At 44.4% G+C, this 22,555-nt stretch overlaps 2 protein-coding genes across 2 annotated transcripts in view; both read right to left on the bottom strand.

Moving 5' to 3' along the window:
• Positions 1–22,555, bottom strand: part of PPME1 (protein phosphatase methylesterase 1) — a 170,904-nt gene that overhangs the window by 31,809 nt on the left and 116,540 nt on the right. The window lies entirely within an intron of this gene.
• Positions 5,555–18,858, bottom strand: XRRA1 (X-ray radiation resistance associated 1). Its single transcript, XM_063304336.1, has 8 exons — positions 18,138–18,858; positions 17,021–17,172; positions 14,347–14,418; positions 11,491–11,563; positions 9,140–9,237; positions 8,216–8,349; positions 6,550–6,648; positions 5,555–5,804 (listed from the first exon to the last, which is right to left on the bottom strand). The coding sequence occupies exons 1-8, from the start codon at positions 18,232–18,234 to the stop codon at positions 5,555–5,557; spliced, it is 975 nt and encodes a 324-aa protein (XP_063160406.1). The 5' UTR covers positions 18,235–18,858.

The following is a 22,555-nucleotide window of genomic DNA, read 5'->3' as shown; positions in this document are numbered from 1 at the left end:
AGCCTCTGGTGAATATGAGGGACTAAACAGCATGTTTGAGGAGTCATGGCTAGTTGTACACAGTCTATTGCCCTTTTGAGGCTCTTGAGAAAAAGATGGATACAGGATTTACTGATTTCAAAGACTGGAGCAGAAATTAGAGAAAACGGAAGGAGATGTGAAACAAGTAACTAGCAGAGTTGACGGATTGGAAAGTGAAAGGGAGAAAGAGCTTGACAAAATTGCACTGCTGGAATTAAGGGATAAAGAATTTTGCTTAAGGCTCAGGGGGATTCCTGTAGCCAAGGAGGAGTCTTAAAGATAAGATTTCATATGCTTTGGCAGCTTTAATTGAATGGGAGGATAACAGAATGATGGAAGAAACAGAAAAAGTCTTTCGCATTAACTCAAGGTACACAACTCTAAATAACAAGCCAAAAGATGTTCTGGTTCAGTTTGCGAGGAGAAAAACAAGATAATTTAATTATTTAAAGTAATTAAACAAAAAACAAAGATGCTGACCAAAAATATGACTTCTTCCAGTCAAGAATTGTTGATGGGTAAGACTGGTTTTAAGATTGAAAAAAGGGTTAGATATTTGCGGCTGATTTGATCAACCAAGAATAGTATGTTGCTTCAGAATAATTATGTTAAAATTTGGAATGATGTGAAAAAAGACCTGTTAAGATGGGAAAAATTACAATTGTCTCTCATAGGGAGAATATCTGTGATTAAGATATTTTGCCTAGGATGTTGTTTCTCTTTCAGACCATACCGATTTTGTCGACAGATTTACCATTTAAACAATGGCAGAGAGATATCTCTAAGTTCATTTGGCAAGGCAGGAAACCAAGAATTAAATATAAATTGTTACAAGATGCCAAAGAACGAGAAGGTTTGGGTTTACCTGATTTAAAATTATATTTTGATGCCTGCTGTTTGCTTTGGATGAAGGAATGGATAACTTTGAAGAACAGGAAGCTGTTACAACTTGAAGGCCATGAACTGAGATTTGGGTGGCACGCCTATCTATGGTATGATAAAATTAAAGTTAAGAAAGATTTTAAAAACCATTTTGTTAGGAGTGCCATAATGAGGGTTTGGAACAAATATAAAGCAAGACTGTCCCCTAATGTACTGTTGTGGTTGTCACCTCATGAAGCATTTGTTAGAAGAGAACGATTGTTGTAAACCGCCCAGAGTCCCCCGACGGGAGGAGATGGGCGGGGACAAATTAGAGAAACAAACAAACAAAGAAACAAACCAGGTGGTTAAATTATAAAGATTTGTTAAATTTTGAAGAGGGTGAACCAAACAAGGGAACTGTTAGAGTTGGAAGGTTTTACATGTCATTGGTTTACATATGTACAGTTGTTAGAACGTTTTAAAGTAGATAAAAAGAATTTTAGATTTCTTAATGGAACAACTCAGTTCGAAGTGGAACTTTGTATAAATGATGAAAATGTTATTACGAAGATGTATAAAATGTTGTTACAGATGAATTTGGAAGATGAACAAGTAAAAGAACGTATGTATGATTAAATGGGCTAAGAATTTTGGATACAGTATTATGTTGGAGCAGTGGGGGAACATGTGGGACAAAGGTTTGAAATTTACTTTGAATTATAACTTAAAAGAGATTTTTCATAAAATGATGTATCGTTGGTATTTAACTCCAGATAAGTTGTCAAAAATGTATAATGGAGTAACGAAAGATTGCTGGAAATGCTCTCTGGGTCAAGGAACTTTTTATCATCTTTGGTGGACTTGTGAAAAGGCCAAAAAATTCTGGGACCAAATATGTGCTAATATTCAAAAGATCCTTAAAGTGGACTTACAAAAAAAAACAACCCCCAGAACTGTTTCTCTTGGGCTTGATGGAGAAGCAGCTTGAGAAACAACATGGGACTTTGCTTTATATATGATTACAGCAGCAAGACTTTTATATGCACAGAGATGGAAAGATTCACAAATACATACAGTGAAAGACTGGATTATTAAATTAATGGATTTGGCCCAAATGGCTAAGTTAACAGCACTAATAAGAGAAAATACTGTTTCTGGATTTGTTTCTACTTGGCAACCGCTTTTAGACTACTTGCTTGTGTCAGAAAAAAATGAAGTTTTGATTTTGGGTTTTGATGATTAAAAGGGCTGATTTTTTAGAAATAATGTTACTAAGGTTTAACTAATGGTAAGAGCTATTTGGAAATGCACTTATATCTGTATTGGAGAAGGTTGGAAGTCACTTTCTTTTTCTGCTTTCTTTTTTAGTCCACACTTTTATGTTTTTCTTTTTTCCTTAGACCTGTACCCTTTCTGTTCTATATTCTGTATTTTGTATTTTAATTATACTTGGAAAATTAATAGAATTCTTATAAAAAAAAATTCTGCTTCTGCACAACCCAAATTCCAGGCCAAGGAATGCTGAATCCTGCGTAGTTAAACTTCTGCAATTTTATTTTTTTTGAAACTGCTTTTTGTTTCGTAAAATACTAGATCTGCCTTGGGCCATGCCAAGTGGGAATTACGGAGGTGTACTTCCAACATTTCCAGACGAAGCCGGACTGGGAAAACTGGTGGCTGATTGAGCAACAGGCAGATGAGGGCCCCTTTCAGATCTTTCTATTCAGGTCAGATACTTGCATCGGGATGGAACCACCCTGGAATCAAAGGGCCAAATGGGGAAGTAAAAACAAAATCACGGTAAGGAAACAACAGCAAAGACTTCCATAGTGGTATCAAGAAACCACTTGGTGTCTGTTGGATCAGTCACAGCAGGTGGCAGTCGTGGCTGACCTTGAAAAGCTCGGCAGGGTTGGCTGCCCTTAGCCCTGGGATGGGGGACCGCTTGGTGATCTCCACACTGGAAACTCAGGACATGAAAAAAAACCTTCTAGACGAAAACAGCGGTAAACTAATCCATCTGGTTGCCAAGACAAGTCAAGGAAAAATGCTCCAGATTATTTTTTTAAATAATCCTTGAGGATCTTGAAACTTTTCCCAAGAAAAAAGAACAGACATCCCATTTGTCCTCCTGGACAAGGGGTGCTGGTTTAGCTTCCTTTCAGAAACGCTCTGTTCCCACTGGAAGGTTGGCTTTTATGGAGCACTTGGTCTCTTAAAGGGATTATTCCATGCCTCTACTACACCCACTGTTGCTGTTTCCCCAAGATGGAAAGGAACAGATTTTAAGAACTCCCTCCAAGCTTCCCACATTCCTCTCCTGCCTTTCAGGCGACCAAAAGCCAAGGGGCTCCCAGCGGGCGCTACCCTCTGCCCCAGGAAAGCCCCAGCCGTGGCAACAGGCAGAACGTACCACTCCGCGACGTGGTGAAAGGGTTGCCATAAAAGGTCAGCTCCGTCAGGGAGGGGAAGAGAGCCACAGCCAGCAAATCTTCCTCATGCTCAATCTGCAAGTCCAAACAGGAAGAGACTGTTCAGGAGGAGGGTGACGGAGCTGCGATGCCGCTGCTTTCTCCAGCTCGGGACCCTCTCGGGCCCAGCTGAGATGCAGGCGGCGACAGCCCTCTTTGTGGCGATGGGAAAGCTGAATCGAAAGACCAGCACCAAAAGAAGACCTCAGTCACCTGGTTGTTGGCCAGGCTGAGAAATCTCAGCTCTGGTAAAGGAAGGACGAACTCTGTGTTGGTGCTGGGACCGGCCTTGGGATCAGCAAGAGGCGAAGGGGCTCTTTCCTGAAAGGAAGACAAAGAGGACTCAGAATGGGGGCACCTGGGACAACCACTTGCTGAAGAGGCCGCCCAGCCCCAAGACCCTTTTTCTACTCAGTTACCACCAGTCCAGGCCTCCTTGGGGTAGAGGAGAAGTAAAAAGTTCAGGAAGTCTGGTGAGGTCTTAAAGCTTTTGTGAACTGCAGTGAAAAATAAGGTATATACAGCCCTGCAAGAGGAGATGCGGAGCAGTTCCTGAGTGGGGGAAGAGGGAAGGAAGGAGGAACTGGAAAAGAAAGGGAGAAAGAGATGGGGTGCTTTAGAACAGTGTTTTTGGCAACTTTAAGATGTGTGGACTTCAGTTCCCAGAATTCCCCAGCCAGCCTCCAGGTTCATGTCCACCTTAAGCCACCAAAGTGACAAAAGGACCACACACTATCTCTCAATACCACCGTGTTTCTCAACCTTGGCCGCTTTAAGATGTGTGGACTTCAACTCCCAGAATTCTGGGAGTCTGGGAATTCTGGGAATTGGAGTCCACACATCTTAAAAGCGGCCAAGGCATAGTACAGCTGTTCTATCTGTGACACAGGCCTTTGCACTGAACATGCTTAGCTGGATAAGAAACCTTGGTCCTTCTTCATCAATGAACGTTCTCACTTTTTTTTTTGTGATAGAAAGGTCCTCTCCTCTTGCACTGCTACAGTTAGAGGGTCCTGGGGAGCCAGGATGACCCCCCAAGCTTCTGAACATTGACGTTTCCATTTTCAGACTTCTGCTCCTTCCTTCTCAGGGTACAGAGAATTTGTCCAAGGCTTTGCTGGTGGGTGATGCTGAGAGCAGTGGAAGAAGCAAATCAATGTTCCCCTGATGGCATTATTGGGTCCTAAAATAATTTCCCCATAGGAGAGCTGGTGAAAATAGGACTTCTTGCTTCAAAGACAGGAACTGACCCTTGTTTATACTGCATTGATCCCCGTTTGCAATTTTAATATCCATTCCCCCAGTCTGGAGCAATTCTTTGGGAAGAAGGTGGCTCTCCTCTTCTGTTTCGACCACGCAAAAGGACTGGATGTCATCAGAAAAATTTGCCACCTCAATGCGTTCTTCTTGTGTGCACGACAGCCAAAGAGAATACTCCGAAGTAAAGGAAATCTTACCTGAGCCATTTGTTCTGGAAGTCTTGTCTGAAAAATGCTTTCTCCTGAAAAACATAAATAACATCAGGGTGCTTGGAAAGGTAGACGGTCTCTCCTGAAATGCCAGCAAGGCTAATCCTTTTTGGCTCTTGGACATGAGGGCTTCTGGGACGGTCTAAAGCCTCCAGCCTTCCCTACAGGCCCCGCTGTACTGTACACTACATTTGATTCACATGGTGGCCCACAAAAACTCTTAATGCTACGCATAAAGGAAAACCTTGGGGTTAAGGATGCACAGAGGTGGAAAGGCTCAACGCTACCCACTGCGGAGGGACAGTTGGTGAAAGTGACAGAAGTTGGTGGGATGGATAAACCAACTTCTCTGATTAAAGACCCTATCTACTTTTATGGGTGACTAGAAACCTCTTATGGACTTTTTTGTGTGAAAATTGAAAAAAAACAACAAGCTTGTGATTTATGCCTTTGATGATTGGACAGGATAGATTATAGCAATGTTTCTCAACCTTGGCAACTTTAAGGTGTGTGGACTTCAACTCAAGGCTGGCTGGGGAATTCTGGGAGTTGAAGTCCACACATCTTAAAGTTGCCAAGGTTGAGAAACACTGGATTATAGAAAGAAGGGTATTACGAGGCAAGTTTTGAGAGAGAGGTTAAAATATAATTGCACGTGTAACTGCTGTGAAGAGTATCAGAAGCCGCTGCTTTGTATCTTTATTCTCTCCTTTCTATTTTTCATTAATTTTATTGAAGGTAGGCCCCACCTGTCCTTTCTGGATCTTTGGTGTCTTGCACAGCGATATAACTGTATTGCTGGTTTAGCCTTGGGGAATGATCCTGCTGCAGCTTTTTCTGTGTGTTCTTCCGGCAACACAGCCCTGCCCGGATGCCTGACTTTGCCGATAAAGGATGGATGGAGAAGTGGGTGTTGTCCGCATAATGGAGATACGGCACCTCTTTAATTCCATTTTTGTCCAAGTTCAACTGCTTTAGGCTAAGGAGACAAAAATATCAGTCATCATTTCACTATGGCACAGTATGTTTTAAGGGCAAACCAATGCCACTGTTTGCACAATCTTCCATCCCTCAGCTCTTACTCAAACCTTGAAAATTACATGTAGGTCATCCCACTTGTGGGCTCCAGAATGTGACTGATTTTTGTACCCAATTCCAACTAGTCAATCTCCAATTGTTTAAGACTGTACTGCACTTGTATAGGAACACTGAACAACAGCTTCCTCCCAGTATCTCTTCTGCTAGCCTTCCGGCCTCTAAAGATTTTTAAAAAGACAAGCAGCCCACACCTGTTTATAAATGCAAAGAAATCTGCCTTCTCACCTGTCTGGGAATCGGGACCACAGAATGCCAGCAAGGCCAGGATTAAAGAAAGATGCGGCCTGCGCCATTCATTCATGGTGTGGGTTTGAAGGGAAAATCAGGGGTCATTAAAGCAAAAGGTAGATTGCTTGAGTGATATATGAACAATCCTATCCGGAGCTTACAAAGCAGAATGGAAACAGGAAACGCTAACAGGACCTAGGCTGCTGTACTTGTCTCCAAGGTGACAACTTTCTGGGATCAGCAACTTCTCATGTATTTCAGTTAGAGGCACCTTCTCTCACCTGGTGCCCCTTTCTAAGGAATGCTGGTCTACAACCTCCACAAACCCCAGCCAGCTTGGTGAAAAGCCACTGGTTAGGGCTCTCCCAGAGGATGCAAACAGGTCCAGTCTTCCCTACCTTCGGAGATTGGCCAGGCTGACAAAGACGTTGGCGTGAGAAAGATGGTTGTCATCCAGGAGCAAGACCTCCATTGCTGGGAACCTTGGAGAGCTCTCACTGTTGACAGAAACATAAAATGTCTCTTAGCCACCCCAGTCTTATCCTTGCTATTTCTCCTGTCCTCCTTTCCTCCTTCTTCCTCTCCTTCTGTTTCCAGGGTGAACTGAGACAAAAGGCCTATTTTCATGGGCAGGGGAAAATCCACTCTAGTCCAAACAGGAATTCTGTGCTGCACTGAAAGTCCTTTCTTCTACGGTTGTCCACTTATTGTTCATCCCTGTCTTCCGATAAGAGAACTGCACAATCTCGTAAACGCTGAACTAACTGGGAGGTAATCAGGGTCCAGATGAGAAACCCAACACGGGAAATCCTACATACGCTTCCCTAAGCTCTTAGAAGAAAAGTGCGGTACAAGAATGACAGGAGACAGAACAGGTGGGCTTTCTTGGGGAAGCCAGAGACTCTCCTGCTGGCAGATTCTACACAGGGGCACAAGACATTCACCTCTGCACTCCTCCACCCTTCCACTCAACCACGAGGACCACAGCGTGAGAGGCAGAAAAGGGCAGGTGGGAAGCAGAGGGCCTGAGACCAGGCAGGTGCATGATGATAACCAGGCACAAATCTCAAGGCTCCTCATACAGAGGAACAGCCAGCTCTCTTTCTGTGGGCACCCACGCCGGAAACAAGGACGTAAGGTCCGACTCAGGGATGCTGTATAAATGCTTCAATCTAACAGATGGCAGATGCTCCTTTTCTGTTCTAATTAGGGCACTTCTAGTACCTGTAATAAAACTAGCTTCATCCAGAGCTGTGCCCTTGAATCTCTGCTGGCAAGACTTTGAATCTGGGTCTCGGTCAGGGAGAAGCCTAACACCAAGCTTTTTGGGTGGGCCCCCAGCTATCTTTTCAACGGTCTTCGATCCCCAGTCAGTAAGTTATATGGCAATTCAGTGATGGGATAGACAAAGGGAGGTAGCAATCACACAATTTTAAAGAAGGGGAGGGAAGGAAGAGGGCATCCAAGCCGTACAGTGAAGCTTTTTGGAGATGTTCTGCTTATCACAATTTTCCAGACCTTGGCTTTTTTTTCTTTTTGTATCGTTGTGCTTATTAATTTTGAATTTGTATCGATCCTTTAATGTTGTTGCAGGCATTTGTATTTTTTTCTGGTCCATTAGTTCAGCACAGTTAAATTAAAAGGATAGGTGGAGCTTAAGAAAAACATTTCTTTTATTCTGGACACATTCGTTTTCCGTTGCGCTGGACCCATTACACTTTCCCCCCCTCCCACAAGTAGCCCCTGACATTCCAGCTTCCCCTCAAGGAGCAAAGGCCTGCATTCAACCTACTTTCTACTACACTGTGGGTGGGTTTATGTTACACTCTTGATTGCTGAATTAACTCAGCACATCGACTTGTGAACGAACCAACAGACTTGGTTTGCACAGCAGGTTCAGCCCCAGGAACCAAAGTTAAACAAATTCAGTATCTTATGCCAATGCAACCATTATGTCTTCTGCTCGCCAGGTTATGCGTGTTGCATGAATGCAACCTCTTTCTTCTTCTTTTTTTCCCCTAAACCAGAGTATGGTTTGTGTCTGTGATCTCCCCATAAGCTTACCTCTCTGAGGCAGCCAGATCAAGGGGAAGTGAAGAAAGTCCGTTGGCTGTAAGGTGAAGAACTTTCAGGTGGGGTAAAATCCCCAGAGTCTGCACATCATCAGGGGATAAGTTGTTGTAGGAGAGATCCAAGATCTGGGTAAGAAGAAAAATGGCTGGGATAGGGACTTACAGGTAATCCTTGCTTAACAACCATTCATTTAGCGATGGTTCAGACTTACAACAGTGCTGGGAAAACTGACTTACAGCCGGTCCTCACACTTAATAACCGTTGCAGTGTCCCCCACGGTCACATGATTGCAATTCAGGCACTTGGCAACTAGTTCTCATTTACAACCATTGCCGCATCCCACAGTCACATGACTGCCATATTTTGACCTCCCCAGCCAGCTTCTGGCAAACAAAATCAGTGGGGAACCGCATGATTCACTTAATGACCACCTGGTTCACTTAGTAATTGCAGTGATCCACTTAATGACCACTGCAAAGAAGGTAGTAAAATCAGGTTGGATTCGTTTAATGACCGCTTCACTTAGCAACTGAAATTCCAATCCCAATTGTGGTCACTACGCGAGGACTGCCTGTATTCCCCCTTTAAACAGTTAACCTGGTAATGCAAAAAGGAAAGGCACCCATTTATTCCAGCAAGCCTGGAAGTCGAAATAAAGATGGGGAATATGAAACCTGTAGGTTGGCAGCAGGAGTGCTGGGGACTGGGGAGGCCTTTCCAAGCTAAGCAAACTGATGTCACAGCCAACATGTATCACAGAACTATGAAACGGGTTTTTAAGTTGAAAAAAACATTTTCAAGAAGGGGAAAGATAGAACAATGCACAGCCAGTGATTTAACCCTGTCCACACCCATTCCCAGCGGGGCTTCACACAACACGTTGCCGCCCAGTTTGATTTCCAGAATTGAACTTACTTCCAAGTGTGGAAAATCCCCAGCATTAACTTTAAGATTTCTCAGACCATTCAAAGACAGTTCCAGCTCCCGCAGCCCAGGAAATTTACGGAAAATTTCTAGATGAATGTTAAAACAAAGAAATTTTTAGAAGACAGCTGTGTCAAATGATCCAGCAGCCAATCATAAGGCATTTGATGGCATTATACCTCCAATTTTCTTAGATCTCCCTACCTGTGGGCATCCTGATTTCCAAAAATAATGTTTAAAAAGAACCCACTCATACATGCCGTCTTTATGTTGTCACAAAACACTTAACCTGGTTACTGAATTACCCATCTTCTGGATTTGCACAAGACATTGAACTACAAGGAAGCAAATGGCTTGAGATTTTATTTTTTTAAAAAAACTATTCAAGGTTAATAAGGTAAAGTGACCTTAGTTTGTACTGAACTGAATTTCCACAAGTGTGTCTGCTAGGTTTTTTACCTGCTCTGGTTAAGTGTGTTGTGTGAACATGACCTACACATTTAGAAGTAGGACCTGGTTTATAAAAATTTGGTTTATAAAAATCTCAACCCGTATGAATGCTGTAGCCATACGAGTCCCTTTTCAAATGACTTCAAGGTGTTACGACGTTATTGTGCAAATTAGGTGAATTATATAACTACATAACCCACATTCTTTGCACAGCGTGCTATGTGTAACGCCATGATGACCAGACGCCTAGGTCAAAAGAGGACATCAGCTTCTGCTGTTGAGAACCCAGTCTTGTAGTTAAAGTCACAGGAAGCAGGGATTTAATTTCAAAAGCTTGGCATCATCAAAAGGATTTTCCAGGCTTTCAAAGGTCAGTCTGTTTTGTGGCATATTTATTAATTAAATGTATGTATCTGCTGCCTTTCAGAGCAAAATCCTTGCAAGGCAGCTTGTAAACGTAATTAAAAGAACATTCATTCATTCATTCATTCATTCATTCATTCATTCATTTCTAATGCAATATAACCATTGCAAAGTGTTCTTTTGAGTGCACGGTCCATCTGAAGCTAAAGGCAAGAGAAAGGCAGAGCTTAACTTGTAACCTTGTTCTAAAATGGACGAATGAAAATTAATCTGCATTAAGGATCAGCTCAATTCATCCAAGAGGCATCAAATATCTCATTATTCCAATCCTCCAGCTCAAGTCATTTACAACTCCATCACTGAGCAACCATTAGACTAGACCAGTGTTTCTCAACCTTAGCATGGCTGGCTGGGGAATTCTGGGAGTTGAAGCCCACACACCTTAAAGTTGCTAAGGTTGAGAAACACTAGACTAGACTAAAAACAGGGAAAAACTAGCTGGCACCAAGAGTGAAGCAAGGACACAACTTGAGACAGATTTTATCTGCAGGTTAAAACCACTCCCGCTCTTCAGATCTAAGTCTGTTTCCAGGGCTACTGAATTAAATCCAGTTTCTGGGTTGGCACCACCGAACCATAATGGTCTGAGTCCTCATAACACACCGAGCCGGAAAAAAACTAACCAAGGCTGAAGCTTACCAAGCTTGTAATATGTGGTGTGAAGGCATCTGCCACCTCTTTTTCCAATATGTCTAAGCCTGTGGTTCCATAGGGGGGGGGGGATAATGTCGCATGCACAATTATGTCCTAACACACAAGACATCATCATGGCTTTCTACTGCTCACCTATAATGATCCCAGGCTACCAAGCAGATCACTTGTCTACATATGTACGCATTGACAGTGTAAGAGACAGAAAAACCTATCACAAAACCCACCAGGTCAGTAGATGTGAAAAATCACAGGAATACCGGTGATTTTGTTGACGACGGCCCTCTGCGAGTTATAAGCATCCATGCTGAACTGTCATTGGAGAGATCCAGCTTCAAATCCCTCCTTTAACCACAACGGAGTGGGAAATTTTGAGATAGTCCCTGTCTCTCAACCCCACTTCTCAAGAGTATTGCAGGATCTGGACTGGGAAGTTCACGTCCACCCTGAGCCACCAAATTGACAAAAGGATCGCACACGGTCTGTCAATACTACAGCGCTTCTCGACCTTGGCCACTTTAAGATGCATGGACTCCCAGAATTCCCCAGCCAGCCACGCACTGAAAATGTTGCCAAGAAAAACCCTGCAATACCAACTCCGAGTATGCCGCTTTGAGCTCCCAAAAGAAAACGGAACATAAATATAATAACAAACACAAATTAAACAATGAAGGGATAAATAAACCTGTTTACAATAAATGAATAAATAAAAACTCAACAGCCATAGTCAGAACCTTTGATCATCCCAGAAAGGCCAGATCTAACTTATCAAAGCAACACAGAAAATTGAAGTGAAGTCCCACCATTTTGTTCCTTACCTAAAGTCAACAGATTTTCAGTGGCATTGATATAAGCTACGGAATCAAACTGCACAAAGTCCTCTTCCTTCGCCTGTATAAACAGGAAATAAAACAACTCAACCTATAGCTTCCAAAATGAAAGTAGTTTTGAAAAACCTTCCCCTTTGCAAACTAATTCTGGCCTTGACTAACCCCAAAGAGATGTTCCAGAGATCAGATGTGGCTTTCAAAGGTCTTGGAACTGCAAGGGGATGGTGGCAAGCTGGAAAAACTGGTGCAGGAATAGACTAGTTTGTTTTTTAAAAAATATTATTATTTTAAATAATAAAAATATTATTAATGAGAAGGTAAATAATAAACTGAGAGCCAATTTGGTCTAGTAGTTTAAGGCACCAGACTAGAAACTGAGAGACCGTGAGTTCTAGTTCTGCCTTAGGCATGAATACTGGCTGAGTGACTTTGAGCCAGTCCCTCCATCTTGGCCCAGGAAGGAGAAGAAGTTATTTATAAAAATAATAAAGACGGGATACTTAAAAAAATCTTTTAAAAAATGGAGGAGGCAAGGGCAAACTGCTTCTGAAAATGTTGCCAAGAAAATTGCAGGAGTCTAGACTAACTTGAACGCACCGTAAATAAAACTACAGCCTTCCCTAAAAAAAAAACACCAGGTAATTTATCTCTGAGAAATCGGATCAGCTGCATAATGCTGACATGTTGTCATGTTTCAGAGTTTATACTCGGCTGGTGGAAGCAACCAGGCAGCCAAAATAGAATAGCGACTGTAGGTAGAAACTTCGAGCATCTTCAGGGCACCACTTCCCACCCCTGGTCTCCCACAAGCCATTCTGAAGCCAGACTGAGTATCTTCACTTCTAAGGCTCTCGGAATGCAGGCAGGCCATACCCTGAACTCCCTCCCCAGCTGGCAAGAGGGGGCAAAAAAAAAAGATCAGTCAGCTCCCCTTGAGCTACAACAGCTCCTGCAGCGCCAAAACGCCATGTAAAAAGGAAAAAAACGAATGAATTTAGCTATAAATATAAATATATATTTATATTTAAGAAGCACTGTTTTTGTCGTATTTTAGTCGCATTTATTTTTAGTTTTATTGTAAATTGCACAGAGTCGCTCTTTGAGATGGACAGTGATGAAATTCGAAATATACATAAAATAAATAAATTGCACACGTCTCTTCCCACCACCCCCTTGTCTTACTGTTTGCTATTAAAGATAAATAAAAAAAAAAAAATTGGGTGGTTGTTTCAAGGAGAAACCACCCACGGTGAAGGTCCCATTCTTTCTGTTCCTGTTTCAAAGCCCCTGCAGGTTTGCGATGAGAGGAAGAACGGGCCTGGAAGCAGCCTGCTGGGAAGAAGGGGGAAATAGACCTATTCTATCCTATTCTGTTGTAGTTTATTCGTCCAGTCGCTTCCGACTCTTCGTGACTCCATGGACCAGCCCACGCCAGAGCTTCCTGTTGGTCGTCAACACCCCCAGCTCCCCCAAGGTCGAGTCCATCACCTCCAGAATATCATCCGTCCACCTTGCCCTTGGTCGGCCCCTCTTCCTTTTGCCCTCCACTCTCCCCAGCATCAGCATCTTCTCCAGGGTGTCCTGTCTTCTCATTATGTGGCCAAAGTATTTCAGTTTTGCCTTTAAGATCATTCCCTCCAGTGAGCAGTCTGGCTTTATTTCCTGGAGGATGGACTGGTTGGATCTTCTTGCAGTCCGAGGCACTCTCAGGATTTTCCTCCAACACCACAGTTCAAAAGCATCGATCTTCCTTTGCTCAGCCTTCCTGATGGTCCAGCTCTCGCAGCCATATGTTACTACGGGGAACACCATTGCTTTAACGATGCGGGCTTTCGTTGTCAGTGTGATGCTATCCCATCCCATCCCATTCCTATCCCATTCTATTCAATAGATTTCTATTTTCTATTTCTATTTGGTGCCCACGTCTGGTTCTTTCACTAATAGCTTTAACAACATCTGCAAAGTGCTGCAATGCTGGAGGGGAAGGAAGAGGGAGGCCTGTTCTTAGTAATGCTGCAGACACCTCAGAAATGGGATGCTGGAGGGAGGGAGGGAGGGAGGGAGGTGGCCACAGAGCACTAAAAACCCTCCGCTGCTATCCCATGCATGCACACGCAAAAAGGCAATAAGGTAAGTTGCTGTCATGGGCTGTGAGAACAGCCTTGAGAGGCAGGAGAAGAGCCCCAGGCCAGACAAGGGTCTGGCAAGAGTCCAAAGGAGGAAGCGGGATGGAGAAAGCACCTCAGAAGGGGCCCTCCCGAGGTTTCCAGAGAGTAAAAAGAGACGAGGGGAGAAGGCCTTTCAGACTGGCGAGATTCTGTTACTGTCACCTTACAATAACAGCAGTGTTAGTGTTCTTGGTTTTGGGTTTCTGGCCTGGACGACCTCGAAGGTTGACAGTTGCTGGCAACTCCCCATTCTCGTCTACAAGGTAGCTCCTAGAAAAATATCCAAGCAACAGCATGGGAGCAGCCAGCTGGGAAGAAGAGGGAAAACAGAGCCCGCCTGGCTCCCTTTGGCTCAGCAAGGGCAGCGAGGAAAAATTGCAAAGATGGGCAAGCAGTTTAAACAGCCCCAGGAGAATCAGCAAGGGCCGCGCATTTTATGGATTTAATTCATTAATCTACAGGCCGGCCAACTCCAAATGACTCTGGGCAGCTTACACGGCCCCAACAATAAAAACAGGAAACAAGTCCCGGGCGTCCAAGAGAGAAAGAAACTGAACCCAACAATCAAAAATACAAGCTACAGGGGCTCAGCAGCCTCCCTGCCCCAAGGCCTGGGAGACCCGCCAGCAACTCCAGGCGAAGCAGAGTGATGTTACGGGGCAAAATTCCTACTCACCACAGCAAAATTCTGGTGGCTGATATTCACTGAGCACAAGTCAGAAGGTTTTTTCACACGGTGGAGCTTAATCTGGAAATCACAAGCCAGAGAAAGTGAACTAGCTGGTGTACAGTACTGGGTTAAGCAAAAACGGAAAAGCCTCAATGCAGCGAAACCAATTTCCTTTGAATTTTGGGTGCAAGGATGCTCAGTAAAGGGTGTGTGTGCGCGCGCGTGCGTGTGTGCTATTATTTAAAAAGGGCCTTTGTGAGCTGACTGATGGACAGAACAAAGGGAATACGCAGAGCACAGGTTGCACAAACCAGACTCAAGCAGAAGACCTAATTCCTGGCCGTTGGCATGAAAAGGCCCTCAAGGAACAGAGCTCAGAAGGATCCCAAATCTGAGACCTTCAGCACCAGCCAGACTGCCCTCAACTCCAGCTGACTGTTAGGCAGAGGGGTCTAGGACGCTGAACTCTTTTGGAAGTGGGCTACCTCCTACCATAAGCTAACATCTCGTTACTTGATTCCTGCTCAGCTCTCGAGGACTCTCCCCCACACCCCCAGTGATGTTCCTTGACTCCTGTCCTTCATTAGCACGGAAGATCTTAGAATCCTAGAATTGCAGAGCTGGAAGGAATCACAAAGATCATCTAAGGATCATCTAGTCCAACCCTGTGCAATGGACAGGAGAACCGATGGGAGCATCCATGGAGGGGGCTGTCCAGCCTCTTCTTCAAAACTTCCAGAGATGGAGAACCCACAACTGGTATAGAACATTTTATTGCCCTGGCTAGAGGCTGGGAAATAGACTATCAAAGATTCATCTAATGAGAAGGTGTAAACAAGAGGCCCCTGGGATTCCTCTCTGAACCTCACTGTAGACCACATCTGGGAAAGAGTTGCACAGGAGCTGCCCCTTATTTGGATACCACAGGCTCTACTATTCTGATACCACAGGCTCTACTATTTTGATACCACAGGCTCTACTCAATAAATATAATATGCTTAGTGCTCATCTTAGCAGACCAGTTGATAGCTGCCTAAACTGAATGTGATTCTTTTTCAAGTGTGTTTCTCTCTGGGTTCTCTTTAGCAAGATTTGTTGAGATTCCCTGGTTCAGTAGATCAACCACTTCAATCTTCATGGACTCTAGGCAGTTTACAGATATTAAAAATAGCAATAGGAAAATACATTTTAAAACATCAGTAGTAAACATATAAGTAGTAATGACTTTTTGCCACCATAGACTAACACGGCTCTCCCCTTACAATGTCCGCAAATAGGCTCCCGTGACTCAGCCCAAACGAACATCCAGAAAACCCAACTTTTTACCAGCCTCCAAAAATCTATCTGTGTGGGGGCCATCCTCGCCCCCAGAGAGAGGCTGTTCCCCAGGATGGCAGCTGCCACAGAGAACGCCCGACATTGGGCCCTTTCCACTGCACCTCCTGTTAAGTGGGGACCCTTAGTAGGCACTGTTTGGCCATGCGGGCCGATGGCCTTTAAGGGCAGCCCCATGTAGAGCAAATTACAGCAATCTAATCAGGAGAATGCAAAGGGAAAGACATGGGGATACAATAATTCCATCCAGAGAGCTATTTTCAATTTAGAACCAAGGTAGGGCAGTGGATGTTAAGGCAGAGACTTCCTGATTCCCTTTCTCACAGCCTTCCTATCAATCTCTCCACGATGGGGAAATTTGCTGCTGGTTGTTTACATAACTGTCTCCTGAATCTTTATCAATCTGGGAACCAACTCTTACACTTGGTTGTCGATGCCCAGGATCTATTAAGGATGCCTGCACCACTGTTTGCAAATGAATTGGATCTGCACAAGCCACTAAATGACAAAAGTGAAAATTCAACAAGCTTAGCATCCGTGAACACAGCTGCTTCATCTAGTTAAGCATGTTGTGCCTGTTGGAAGTCCTGGCAAATCCAGCATGCCTTGTTAGCCTATGGATGGTTGCTCTGGGATGCAAACTCTCCCTGCTATTGAGGAAGCTGTTTGTTGCCACTCCCACTTCCTCTCTCTCTCTCTTCCTCCTTCTTCCACCTACTGAGGAGGCAGCAAGCATGCTGCTCTCCTCTATCTCCATCTTGGGCCTAAAGCCATGTGCCTAGCCCTTTCTTCCATGCAGCTCTTAGCAGCTATAGGGCTAAGAGATCACTAAGTATAATTAAAGAACAGAAGGAACAAGGAACATTGTATATTTATTCTATATTGTAAACTGCCCAGAGTCCCTCCGGTCGGAGGAGATGGGCGGTGACAAATTTGATAAATAAATAAATAAATAAACATCATTTCCCCACCAGAGATGGATGTAACTGAACCAAGAATAAAAGTCAGTAAGACTCTATTTACTTTACCTTTGAACCTACTATGTCTATGCATGTGATTCTTAATGCCCAGGAGGACTGAGTATGTAAGATCAGTAACCTGTGTTTCTCTGACGTGCTCATTTAAGCTATTTAAGATAATATTCTTTTTCTGTACACAGCTTCTCCGCTGTGTTAAGCTCTGCTCCAATTCAGTGGTCCTAGCTGTCCATTAATTGGCTTCAGTGCCAATGTTTCATGTTCATATTGTACGATACATACCTCTGCAAGATATAGTCTGTGCGGCTGATCTTTGAAGTAAGTTTGGGTGGGAGGTAGCCTAGCAATGCCACAAAGGCCACACTCACCAGCTGGGCCCCACTGAGGATCTTCTCTGCCCTTGGGCGGTAGGCTTCCCTCAAACATGTCTTCAAGTTCAGCCGGGCAGTTTTTGTGCCAAACAGCCATTCGATCTTGGTTTTCTCCATATTCTGACGAGCCACCTGCCAGTGACTGGCTCCTAAAGTTATGTGTGCAGAAACAAAAACCCAGTCAGGAGAACCCAACAAAGATTGGCTGTGGGTCGTGGGGCTTCGTGCCTGGATTCAGAAGGCCGCTGTGGTTTGCACCACCTCAAGGAGAGCTGCAGAGCTCTCAGCCATGATGCATGGCGGGAACGGGAGATTAATTCTTCACCCTGCTGCAGAAATCTCTCTGAATTCTATCTTGGGCACCAGGCGTCTGCTCTTGCAGTAACTGATGTCGCCTTCCCAACTCTGGCAGACGCAAAGGGATCACAGATCAGCTATCAAATCATGAGCATTTGGGAAACTTTTTTTTTTTTTGCCAAGGGTGGAGGCAATCTGGAACAGAGTGCCTGCTGGACACAGAGCAGCTGATACCTTGGTTTCCCCTCTCTGCCCAGGGGGCTGCTAAGGAAGAGACAATGGCCTGGACTGGCTCGTGAAAAAAAGGCTTTTGAATGAAGGCCCAAACTGTACCACTGGTGGCTCACCCCTACACATCTGGGAGGTATATAAAAAGGGCCTCCCCCACAGGGGCCCCATTTATCCTGCATCAGTCAAATTAGGGGCACAATTTGCAGGCCTTGCAGAGGGGTGTGGAGAGTAACCCCATTTCCAGTTCCCATGTATGCTTTGCTGCACCTCTTTGGAGAAGCCCGAGCCATCCATCCAAATGGGCCAGAGACTGATCCAGCATCCTTCCCTGAACCCTCCAGCAGGATCTGGCAAGGGGAAGTAGGAGAGGTTCGCACAATGTGTTTGCAGTCTGCTGCACAACCGGGCGGCCTTTTCATTTCCTCAACAACGTTTTGGGAGGGTGGAAGGCCACAAATTGGGGGCACTACTTCAGAAACATAAGCAGGGCCTCTTTAGGGAGGTGTCTGCAGGATTCAGATTTTTCAGCTGCAAAGATCCTTAAACCTTTTCCAGTCCTCAACACCTGCACATCAGGATACTTTACCTTCTTCGTATCTAGGCTGCAAAAGGCTTTTAGCTGGAAAGCAGTTGGTTGGGTAACACCGTCCATCATCCAGTTTATATATCCCCTTGGTCACCATGATCTTCTTTCAGCCCTTAAGGCAAGCCAACGCATTCATTAAAACATTTCCAGCAACTGCAAACTGCAGCAGTTCAAATTCCCCTCGATAAAGTACTTGAGGAAGGAAGTTAATCTGCATATTTTGAGTTATAAAATTACTTTCTTGTTTCTAGGTAAATAAAACCACTAAAGCTTTCATCTCTTTGAAATGATGGTTCCCTGCAAGGGCACTGAACCACAAATGAGGCAATCACCACTGAACTGAGTTTGCTGGGCAATCTAGGCTGTATGGTTAGTTTATGGTTTAGTGTGTCATAGAAATCCTGACAATTTGCATAACAGTAAATTCTAAGTATATTGTGAAAACACAGCCCATATCTAATGACAGGTGAATGAGGATTCACAAAGACTCTGTTAAGACACCATTCTTCTCTTTCAGCAATGAAGTCGAGGCATTATTCACTCTCGGGCATTTTAGTGGGTTGCACAGAAAGCCAGTAATGAAATGTTGGTTTATTTGGTTATTATTTGTCTGGCTATGGCCTGCCCTGCTGCTTCAGGAGGTGCTCAAGGTGACTAACAAAATGTCAAAACAAAACATGAATATGAAAGATTATAAATGCACATTAAAATTAGCCTTAAAATACATACTGAACTCAACTTAGCATGGCGGGGGAATTCTGGGAATTGAAGTCCACACATCTTAAAGTTGCTGAGTTGAGAAACACTGTTCTAAAGTGGTGTGTATGTTTGGTAACTTGGGACTAATACAGGAGAAGACCTCTGTCATGCACCAGAAAGTTGGTGCTCCAACAGGAAAAGCATCTTCAGAAAGGCCTCTCCTGTGTATCTTAGCACCTGGATAGGTTCTTAGCAGGAGAGGTGGCGTCTCTTAGATTCAGGGTTTTCAAACTTGCTATTTATTACCTGCTACTTGAAAAAAAAAATCCTGGAGCTCCTGATCAAGAGGGAAATCTCTAATAATACAAAATCTGCTGTGTTTGAAGGTCCTTACGCACATTACCCCATCAAGCTCTCACAGATCTTGAGGGTTCTGCAAAACACTGTTTGAAAAGGCCTGCCAGAGATGATCAGCCTTAAGCCTTTTAAAGGTCCATTTCAAATGGTGCCCAGTTTAAAAGAGTTGCCTAGAACATGAAGGCAGGGGATTTAGCTATGCTCCCATGTGCTCCAGAGTGCTGAACAGCCTTACTTTAGATTTTTTTGATTTGATTGATGGCTCACCTGCTGTTCTGGAGCTCAAGGTGGTGTACATTTTGCTCCATCCTCCAACTTTTCCCAGCACAACCACCCTGTGAGGCAGGCTGGGCTGAGAGAACAACTATCCAGAAGTCCTTGGGGAGCTTCTGTAGGTGGGGGAGGGCAGAATCTGAGTCTCCCCCATGGCAGCCCGACATCTTATTGTAACGATTTATCCAAGGCCAGTCAAGGAACTTCCAAGATGGAATTTGGGCACCAAAAAAGCTTGCAGGAGGCCCCTCCCCCTTTGCAAAAGAGCTGGTCCTTTGTTAAGCATAGACATTAAGCACAGCCCAATGTCTATGCTTAACAAAGCAGTCAGGCTTCTGTGACATGGCACAAAGGGATCCTTCTCAGCAGGCCCTGCCAGGATGAGGCCACCCCCTGGCCAGACCAGCAATGCGGGTGACACATGGGGACGTGAGGGTCAAAGTCAACCTGAGGCACTGCTGCGTTATCCCCAGACGATGCCAGCAGCAAGAGACCTTGTCATCCCCCCTACGGAGCACAGCAAATGCCGGCTGTAAAGTAAGCAAAGGGGCCAAGCAGGATCTCTGGGGGCGCTGCCATACCGCAGCTTGGCTTTAAACATTCAAACCCCGGGCTTTGAAATCTCGAGATTTTAAACCATTCTGTAAATTATTCATTGCTTCGAACCCACCAAAGAAGCTGGAATGAGAGAGGATCACAGATCAGGAGCCGGCAGGGTCCTTTGAGGACCATCTAGTCCAACCCTGAGCTCAGTGAGGGAATCCAAATGAAAGCATCTCAGATTATCATAATCCTGTGTCCCACCCTCTGGGCTGCTAAGAACAAGTCTTGAGCATCTTCAATGCAGCATCCTTCCTGATTATTCAAAAAGGCTCTTAGTTTTTTTTTTTCCCCTCTCAACCCTAAACAATCCCAACTTTTAAAATTTCTCTTCATAGGATTTAGTTTCTAGCCCCCTGATCCTTCTCATCACCTCTGAAATTTTTCCAGATTGTCTGAATCCTCTGAAGATGCAGTGCATCAAACTGGATATCACAGTGCCCAATAATATAGGATAAAGTAGAACTGTTTGCTGTAATTTGGAAATTCTACTTCTGCTGACGCAGCCCAAAATTACGTTGGCTTTTTCACAACCCCATTGCACTTCTGGCTCATAATGAAATGTCAGCTGTTGTATGTTTTTCCACATTCTGGGTCCCCAGTGTGGTTCTTCTGGGTGCCAGTATGCCCAGCCAAACCTCTCTTGGCATTGCCTACTCAATTTGGACTTGTTAGAGAGTCATAGAAGAGAGCCAGTTTGGTGTCGTGGTTAGGGCACCAGGTTAGAAACCAGGAGTCCATGAATTCTAGTCCCATTTTAGGATGAAACCAGTGGGTGACCTTGGGCCAGTCACTCTCTCTGAGCTCCAGGAAGGAGGCAATGGCAAGCCACGTCCAAAACCTGGCCAAGAAAACTGCAGGGATTTGTCCAGGAAGTCGGTAGGAATCAAGGAATCAACACTAATTCAAAGCGAGAGAGAGAGAGAGAATGAATCATGGAGGTGGAAGGTCATCTAGCCCAACCACCTTTTCAGTACAGGATTCCGTTGTACATCTCTGACAGATGACCATTCTCTCTCTCTGGTCAAAGACCTCCTGTGAAGAACTCACCAATTCATGTGGCAGCCTGTCCACTGGCTGTCACCTCTTACAGTCAGGAAGTTCCTCCTGATGTTTAACCTGAAGGTTTAACTCAGTGATTTTGGTCCACTTTCTCTCCTGGGTGGCAATCCTCCAGATGTTTAAAGACTGCTTTCTCTCCTCAGTCACCTCTTTTGATTAAAAATACCCAGTTTTTTTTTAATTGTTCCTCAAATGGCTTGGTTTCCAGAGCTTGGCCTTCCTGGATGAACTACCTCCAATGCAGTGTTCCTCAACCTTGGCAACCTTGCTGGCTGGGGAATTCAGGGAGTTGAAGTCCACACATCTTTAAGCTGCCAAGGTTGAGAAACACTACTCCAAACACTGTCCTTTTTGAACTATGACACCCAGAACTGGACAAAGGACTCCAAGTGGAGTCTGACCAGTGCAGAGGGAAGGGGGACAATGACTTCTAGTGATCCAGACTCTGCAATTCAAGAAAATTCATCGCTAGGCTGTACTAGTTAGACTGCATGAAATTGGCTGCCCTGATTTCATAATCAGCTAGATGGGTGTTTCCCAAACTTGGCAACTTTTAAGAGGCATGGACTCCAACTCCCAGAATTCCACAGCCAGCAAGTCTGAAAAACACGAACTAGATTCAGGCGGCCACCAAATCAGAGATTCAACCTGTTATATAGATTCTCACAAGTTGTTGTCCTGAGGGCTGCAGCCAATAAAAAAAATACCTCTCTGCCAGAAGGCAAATTTAGCCCCGAGTACACCCCCAGGGTCATTTGGTGCATTGCCAACTCCCTTGGGCATCTATGTGGAATTGATTGATTATATGTCATCAAAGTCAGTGTCAGCACTTACCAACCACACAGATAAACCTTCTCCAGGAGGATCTGTCCCTAACTTGGTCCTTCAGGTCTTCCAACAGTACCTGCATCATCACTGTGACTGAGTGCCACCCACCCCTTGCTGCTGGCCATCCTCTTCTTCCCTTTCCTTCCACCTTTCCCAGCATCAGAGCCTTCTCCAGAGAGCTCAGTCTTCTCATAATGTGTCCAAAGTACAATAATTTGAACCTGGTCATTTGTGCCTCGAGTAAGACCTCTGCACCAGTTTGTTATAAGATCCACAGGTTGGTTTTCTTGACTACTCATGGTATTACAGGTTGCATCTGAAGCTGGTGTTATGCTTTGTATCATGCAAGCTTCTCACTCAAGTTTTAGGTGTGGTGGGGTGATGAAGGTGTTAGACTAGAAGCAGCTTGAGGATCTTGGTCCAGGCATTCTCTCTCAGTCCAACCTACTTCACAGGGTTGTTGTGTAGGAAAACAGGAGGCAAGAATACCATGTATACCACCTTGGGCTCCAGAAAGACAGGCAGGATATAAATCAATCAAGCAAACAAACAAAAAAGGATTCTCTTTTCAACTACATACCTCAAAAGAAACTTTCCAT

Source organism: Candoia aspera, chromosome 5 (assembly GCF_035149785.1).
Source record: "Candoia aspera isolate rCanAsp1 chromosome 5, rCanAsp1.hap2, whole genome shotgun sequence".
Lineage (NCBI taxonomy): Eukaryota > Metazoa > Chordata > Lepidosauria > Squamata > Boidae > Candoia > Candoia aspera.
Note: the sequence above shows the minus strand (reverse complement) of the source record. Positions and strands in the feature narration are given on the sequence as shown.